The sequence below is a fragment of the Suricata suricatta genome, chromosome 12, assembly GCF_006229205.1.
Source record: "Suricata suricatta isolate VVHF042 chromosome 12, meerkat_22Aug2017_6uvM2_HiC, whole genome shotgun sequence".
Lineage (NCBI taxonomy): Eukaryota > Metazoa > Chordata > Mammalia > Carnivora > Herpestidae > Suricata > Suricata suricatta.
The window spans coordinates 96,563,991-96,571,401 of record NC_043711.1 but is presented as its reverse complement, the minus strand read 5'-3'; the positions used below and the strand labels follow the sequence as shown (position 1 = coordinate 96,571,401).

The 7,411-nt window shown below is 57.8% G+C and overlaps 1 protein-coding gene across 1 annotated transcript in view; it reads left to right on the top strand.

The window, feature by feature from the left end:
- Window positions 1-7,411, top strand: part of ATP9A (ATPase phospholipid transporting 9A (putative)) — a 103,298-nt gene that overhangs the window by 90,090 nt on the left and 5,797 nt on the right. The window contains exons 20-25 of the mRNA XM_029917968.1: window positions 37-126; window positions 236-380; window positions 1,137-1,201; window positions 2,499-2,654; window positions 6,097-6,161; window positions 7,280-7,388. Coding sequence (XP_029773828.1) covers window positions 37-126; window positions 236-380; window positions 1,137-1,201; window positions 2,499-2,654; window positions 6,097-6,161; window positions 7,280-7,388 — 630 coding nt within the window. The remainder of the gene's footprint in view (window positions 1-36; window positions 127-235; window positions 381-1,136; window positions 1,202-2,498; window positions 2,655-6,096; window positions 6,162-7,279; window positions 7,389-7,411) is intronic.

Here is a 7,411-nt window from a genome sequence, read left to right as displayed (position 1 = left end):
GGAGCCCGCCGCCTCCACGCCTGTGTTCCCTTCCAGGTGACCAACCGCAGCGAGGCCCACCTCGAGCTGAATGCCTTCCGCCGGAAGCACGACTGTGCCCTGGTCATCTCCGGGGACTCCCTGGAGGTGGGTGCGGGGACCCCGCCGGCCGGGTCCTCCTGGGAGCGCGCCCCTTCCTGCTTTGCTGGGGGCCGCGACCTTGGCTGACCCCCTCCCCCGCCCCCCCTCCCCCCAGATTTGCCTCAAGTACTACGAGTACGAGTTCATGGAGCTGGCCTGCCAGTGCCCGGCCGTCGTCTGCTGCCGCTGCACCCCCACCCAGAAGGCGCAGGTCGTGCGCCTGCTCCAGGAGCGCACCGGAAAGCTCACCTGTGCAGTGGGTAGGTGCCGCCCCACCCCCACCGGGCCGGCCAAGGGCACCCCGAGTCTTCCCTGTAAGGGGGGCGGGGTCTCGCCACGGCCTTCCTCAGGGTCCCCAGGCCCCTTTTCTCAGGTCTCGATCTCCTCCCCAACCCGATGTTGGCTCGAGAACTATTATTATTATTTTAGAATTTCCCTTCGAGTTAGAGTAGATCGATAAGCACGTTCTAGGGCTTTCCTCCGCAGCTTGCTCTTCCTCTGCCGGCAATGCAGGAAGCAGCAGGGCCGAGGGGCCGCACGCCGTGGGGCGGGTCGGGGTTCCCAGTCTGCGCTGGTTTTACTCACTCCCTGGGCGCCCTCCTGAGCCTCGAGCCTCAGTCTGCCCGTTGGTAGGACGGGGTGATAAGCGCTCAGGTGGTGCCGGTGTGGATGGAAAGGGGCGGATTTGAAAAGTGCTCACCGCAGGGCACAGTGTGGCTCCGCCGGTCACCGGTGCTGACGTCCTGCAACCCGCGCGCCCACAGGCAGGGGTGCGGTGGCTGGGGTGGCGGGGACACGGTCGGATCTGGGACTCTCACCAGTCACCTGGCGTCCCCCTGACGCTCAGCTCCTTTGTGTGTGAGACTGCGGGGTGTTAGAGCGATTAGAGGGACCCCTGCAGCGAAGACGCTCAGCAACACTCAGCGATCATTCAAGCAGGAATGAAATGAAAGGCGGGTCCTGTTTCTCACCTCTCCCCAATTTCTGGTTTTCTTTCTGGTCCGTGCGGCCCGCAGGTGACGGAGGCAATGACGTCAGTATGATTCAGGAGTCGGACTGCGGCGTGGGGGTCGAGGGGAAGGTGAGTGGGGGCGGGGGGGCCGGGGGGGTGCTGCTGGCTGTGGAGGGGCCTGCGCTGGGGGTCAGGCTAGGGTGCTGGGCCGGGAGCTGCCCTGCCTCACTCACGGGGGCTTCTTTTTCCCTCGAAACACAGCTTTGATGCTTCTGCAGGCTCTAGATTAGAATTACGGAGCCTAAGGAGCCACGTCACCTAACGACCTGGGAGTCCGACATCCGTGTCGCTGTATCTTACGACAGTGCTGATTTTTCGCACGTCAAACCTTGAATTGAAGAAAACAGGGGGTTTTGCTGTACTGTTAGGGCCCAGTGGATGCACTCCCAACTTTCCCGTGGCGGTTGCAGCGTCTGTAAAAGCATCGGCACCACGCCACGTGCTCATGTCTGGGGGGGGTGTGCAGGGGCGTGGCGGGGTTTATGACTAAAAGGCCTTGGCAGCTGCTGTGTTTATGAAGTTGGCGAGTCACAGCCTAGTTGTTATTTTCTGTCATTGTCATGTGTGGGCTCACCTCCCTGTCCTAATTTGTGACCTCTAAGTGACCGTAGGCAAGGTTGGTTACCAGGCTCATTAGAACTGTGTGTCAAACAAGAGTCCAGAGGCCACAAGTGAGGCCAGAGACCGTGAGGCCGTCCTGTGCCTTTTGTCCCTCAGCTGCGTGGATTGGACTCATCCAGCCACACACTTTTTAAATTTTCTTTCTTCCCACGCTTTCTGGTTTTGTGCTGCTTGTCCCACTGACAGTTATTTGAAGCTACAGAATTCGGTGATCTTTGAACGAAATGCCCTTTCAATGCAGGTGCCCCCTCCGTGGCGTCTGTCACACGTCTGTTAAAATGAGAGAATTCCACGATAGGGTTGCCCTTTTACTAACGTGCAGAGTGGCCTGCTCAGGAGCGTTCCATTTGGTTTCGCTAGTAGCCTCCGCCCTTCCCCCCCCTCCCCCGAGCCTCAGGTTTCATTTACAGGAACCGAGCGCTGTCAAGCGCCTCTCTCTGATGACTCTTCGCTTCTGATACTCATTATGGGGGGCCTACCCCCGCCCCACGGCTCACTATTAACTAGATCCATTTGACCTCCAAATTATAACTCTCTGTGATTTAGAATGTTTTTTATTTAAATACATTCCTCTTTCTAAATCCGATTTAGACTTGGACCACCGACAGCGCAGCGTGAAACCGAAGCAGCTCTTCTTTGACGTTTTCCAAAGCTCTCCTTACAACGTCTTGCTTTTCCAATTAAAAAAAAGTGCTTGCCTTGACCTCTCGTGCTTTTGACGGTGCTCCATGTTCTTGGATTCTAGGAAGGGAAGCAGGCCTCGCTGGCCGCCGACTTCTCCGTCACCCAGTTCCGGCACCTGGGCCGGCTGCTCATGGTGCACGGCCGGAACAGCTACAAGAGGTCGGCCGCGCTCAGCCAGTTCGTGATCCACAGAAGCCTCTGCATCAGCACCATGCAGGTGGGTCGGGCACCCCGGGGGCGAGGCTGCGCTTTGCAGCTGCTACCCCACCTGCCCCGTGTAAATCCCGAACTGGATTGACCTTGGAGTGTCAGGTCCTTCCCCTGGTACCCAGTGCGGCCGCCCTTGCTGGGGGGCAGCGGATGCAGGCATTAGCGCTGGTGCCCGTCCGGTGCTTGGTAGGAAGCTACGTGGTGTGAATGCCCAGCGCTGTTACGATTAGTTTGCCAGAGAGAAGAATGCAGAAATCCTGCTGGACAAACGCACCGGACCTGACTTTCCCCCGTGCATAAATAAGGGCCAGGAGAGAACACCCAGCGAAGAATCACTTGCTTTTCTCGAGCACTTCCTGCACCCCGGGCATCGGGCTCCATGTCCCCCACGCAGCGGCTCATGCAGGCCTCATGGTAGCCTGCACCCATTTTACAGATGGGGAGCCTGAGGCTCAGGGAGCGCGAGAAATGTGGGCAGGGTCCCTTGGGGGTTTCATCTGCATCAGCATGGAGACTGCAGAGCTCACGTTCTGCATCCTGGTGTCTCGCTGGGTGCCCTCGGTACAGGGAGGCTGGGGCTGCCTCCGCTTTTGGGGGCTCTCGGGTTGGTGCTGCGTGGCCCGTGGCCCTGGGGTGTGTCCGGCATCACAGGTCTGCCTCTGGCCATGCCAGGTGGGGGTGGGGGTCGAGCCTCTTTAGCGTGACTGTTCATCTTCTCAGGAGTAACTTCTTGCGCCCATCTTGTTTCTCACAAGAAGATTCTAGAGTATTCTCCCACCTTCCCTCTCCCAGCTCCTTTAAACATGTCATCAGGCTGCAGGCATGAAGCGCACGCTCAGAGGAAGGCCAAAGGGTGGGAAAGAAACAGTTTTGGGGGTTGACACACTATTGACGGAGTCCCCTCCGTGGACATTTAGGTGAAAACACCCCCGTTCAGTGGTGAGAACACGGGGTGTTGGGTCTTGGGGCCCGCCGCCCTCTCTGACCCCGCCGCCAGGTGTCTCTCAGACTTTGAGCAGGTCACCTTCCCGCTCTGGGCCCCGGTCTTCCGTTCCTGACGCGGGGGTGAGCAGATGTGCCTTGGCTCTCGGGTGCGGCCGCCCTGAGAAGCAGGTTTTCTGAGGCGCCGAGCGCTGAAGGCAACCTCGCCACTATTAGTAAAAACAAAACAGGAAGATGTGTACAGTAAGGGGACATTTTAGTCTGTGGGAAAGTCACTTAATCCTAACGGAAAGGGGCACCCTGCCTCTCCGGTCAGTGGTGCTGCCGCACGCATGTGAGACTGCCTCTCCTCTTGCTTTTCTAAATACATTTTTTTAAATGTTTATTTTTGAGAGTCAGAGCGCAAGGGGGAGAGGGGCAGAGAGAGAGGGAGACCCAGAATCCGAAGCAGCTCCAGGCTCTGAGCTGTCAGCACAGAGCCTGACGCGGGGCTCGAACCCACAAACGTGAGATCATGACCTGAGCCCAAGTTGGACGCTCAACTGACTGAGCCCCCCAGGCGCCCCTGATTTTATTATGTTTTCAACATCTATTGCATTTGTGAGCATAGAAGCCTTCAAGTGATTTTTATCAACGTGATCAAAACAGCTGTTACGATTTATCAGACCACCTCTGTACTTTATTTTTTGAGTTTATTTATTTATTTATTGAGAGAAAGAGCCCGTGTGCAGCGTTTAAATCAGGGCGGGGCACAGAGAAAGGGAGAGAGAGAACCCCAAGCAGGCTCTGTGCTGAAAGAGCAGGGCCCCGATGCAGGACTCGAACCCATGAGCCCTGAGACCATGACCTGAGCCGAAATCAAGAGTCGGATGCTTGGCTGCCTGAACCCACCCAGGCGCCTGAGACCACATCTGTACTTTTTAAAATTTACCTTAGCTCATGAATCAAACTGGATATTACTGTGGTTTAATCGCTGGGAGATCAGTGGGCGCGTCCCGCCAGCCTGAGTAATGCCTGTGTGTTAACTATGAACATCTAGCTGGAAAAAAAATTCCAGGATGAGAAACTGTTCTCTGAGCCGTGGGACGGTGCCCTTCACCCCTGTCCACTGTGCTGAAAGTGAACGGCTAAGAGCAAGCCGCTGTTAGATCTACGCTTTGACGTTGGTCTCTTGGATAGATGTGGCCACGGTGTTTGATTTCCCCTAAAGCGTTCCCTCCGAGATCAGGACGGCTTTATGGCCAGCCCGCCCCCTCTAGAGGAAGGGGCTTTTGACGTTGACTTACAAAACCAAACACCAGATTCTTGACGTTTTTACAAATGTCCTTTCTGTGCCACAGCCTGGCCTGGGTAGAAAGGCATTTATTTGCAAGGTGGCTTTCACCTTTCAGTTGTGAAATATGACCAGGTGTGCCGCGGGGGCTACCCAGGACCAGGCCCCAAGGCGGCACCCGCACTCGGGGCCCTGTGCCCGGTGAGCGCCCAGGGCAGGCGAGGAGGGGGAGACGCCTCCCTCCGGTGGGACTCCCTCTCTCGGCGCCTGCCTGGCTCCATCTTTCTCTTGTATTTAGTCTTTGAAGAGCCTTTCGTGGTGCCTGGCCTCCTGCTTGGTTTTCTGCTAGTAGGAAGTCGCTTTGAGCCCACCTTCCTTCCGTCAGCCTGTGGATGTGCGGACAAGGAAGTGACAGCATCGAGTCAGGTTTTATCTCTCCAGCCTGGTTTTCACTGCCAGTAGCTCCTATTTTCCAAACCAGGAAGCAGACATTTGAGTAAGGGTTTGTGAGTATTGTGCTCGGCTCATTGCAGAGGTGCCCCTGGTGGCGGGCTCCTCGTAAACATGTCCAAAAATAGTCAGAGGTGTCCCGTAAGAAGGGACGCCTCCTCTGTCACCCCAGCCCCCGGGGGAACCGGTGTCATCCTCAGGGCGGAGGTATGTCTTTCCATCTGTTCCCATACCGCTGCTCACTGGGTTCCCCGGGCGCATGCCCAGACAGGCGGTGCTTCTGAGCGGGAGCACGGGCCCTGGAGACGGAGCCGGGCCTGAGCCCTGCCAGCGCCGTGCACCTGCTCAGACTCCCCGTCTGCGGAATGCACGGGATTTTAGGACTCGATCTCAGGAGTGGTTCTGGGGGCTCACGGGGTCACACGGAGAGTCCTCCTGGGTGCAGCCTGTGTGGCTCAGTCCGTGTTCACAAGCGGGCTCAGAGTGGTCTCTGGAGCTGAGCCACCCGGGAAGGACTCCTGGCTCTGTCACTTGTGAGCTGTGTGTTCGTGGGCGAGCCACTTACCCTCTCTGTGCCCTACTCTGCTCATGTGTACCTATCGATTGGTGACCGCAGTGCCTGTCTCATGAGGTGGTTGTAATTGTTATGTGAGCTGATTTACGTAACGCGCTCACAACTGTGTCAGGAAAGTTTGTGCCACGTTGAGTGTTGGGTGTTATTTTCTTACGTGAGCGTAGGGCTTTTAATGATTTTTGGTAACCTCTCCCTTTCTCGTTGGCACAGGCTGTGTTTTCCTCCGTGTTTTACTTTGCGTCCGTTCCTCTCTATCAAGGATTCCTCATCATTGGGTAAGGAGATCCCGGCGGGCAGCCCCCCTCAACTACCACTGGTGAGAGTAGAAACATCGTGTCCGGGCCGTGTGGCTGAGCTTACCGGTGATTGGCCGCCAAAGCAAGATCAAAGGTTCCCGGACTCGGCGGTTTCACTGGGGTCTTAGAGAAGGGGGAGGGCAGGTCTGGAAAGGACCCTCCCCACCAGGGATCCGGCAGAGCGTCCTGCGGCTGGGTCTCCGGGGCGGGCCAGAGCCTTGCTGTCCCCGGGCACGCCCCTCGCGGAGGCCGACCGCCGAGGGCCGCTGCCCAGTTAGACGGGGGTCACGTGGACATTGGCTGCTGTCGGCTCCATACCCATTTCTGGCTTGGGGCTCATGACTGAGCGTTTCTGGTCTCTGAGTTACCCAGGCAGATGGAGTGTGGGCACACGTGCCCCTGGTGGAGACGCGTGCAGGGCACACCTCTGGTTATGAGGAGGCGGGAAGCTTGGAAAGGCTGGCTGGTCCCGGGAGGGTCTCGCAAAGAATTCTGCCTGCTTCTGATTGGAAAAGCGGACTGTCCTTTGTCAGGTCCCGGAAGGAAAAGAACATGCCAGAACGTAGGCAGGAGCTCCCTGAAATGTGTTCCACGTGGCCTTCCGCGGACCCCTCGTCCCTCTCTGTTCCCGTCTCCTCCTGTCTTCCCCTCACTCCGCTCCGGCTGCCTTGCTGTTCTTCAGCCAGGACACACCGTCACCTCAGGACCTTTGCATGGGCTGTTCTCTGTGCCTGGGATGCTCTTCCCTTGGCATGGCTGCCTCTCCCCTTTTATGGGTGTTTATTCAGATGTCACATCCCTTGGGCACCCGCTCTAAAAGTCACACCACCCCCCCGTTACAGTTTTCTCCTCCGCACGTCCCTGCAGCACGCAGTGGGGCTCACCGACCCCGTGGACTCGCACACCGCCGGGCGAGCTCCCCCAGCACGGATGCTCCAGCCTGTCTCTCGTCGGAGTCCCCAGGGCCTAACGCTGGCCCTGGCCCGCCGTGGGGACTTAGGCAGCAGTTGGCCAATGAATGCATGGACACGGGGCCCCGAGGCTGGGGGAGACCTCCTCCGTCGGCTGGCCTGACTGGCGGCGGTTTCTCTCCCCAGGTACTCCACCATTTACACCATGTTTCCCGTGTTTTCTCTGGTCCTGGACAAAGACGTCAAGTCGGAAGTTGCCATGCTGTACCCGGAGCTCTACAAGGATCTTCTCAAGGTTCCCTGGCCTCCTCCTGCCCC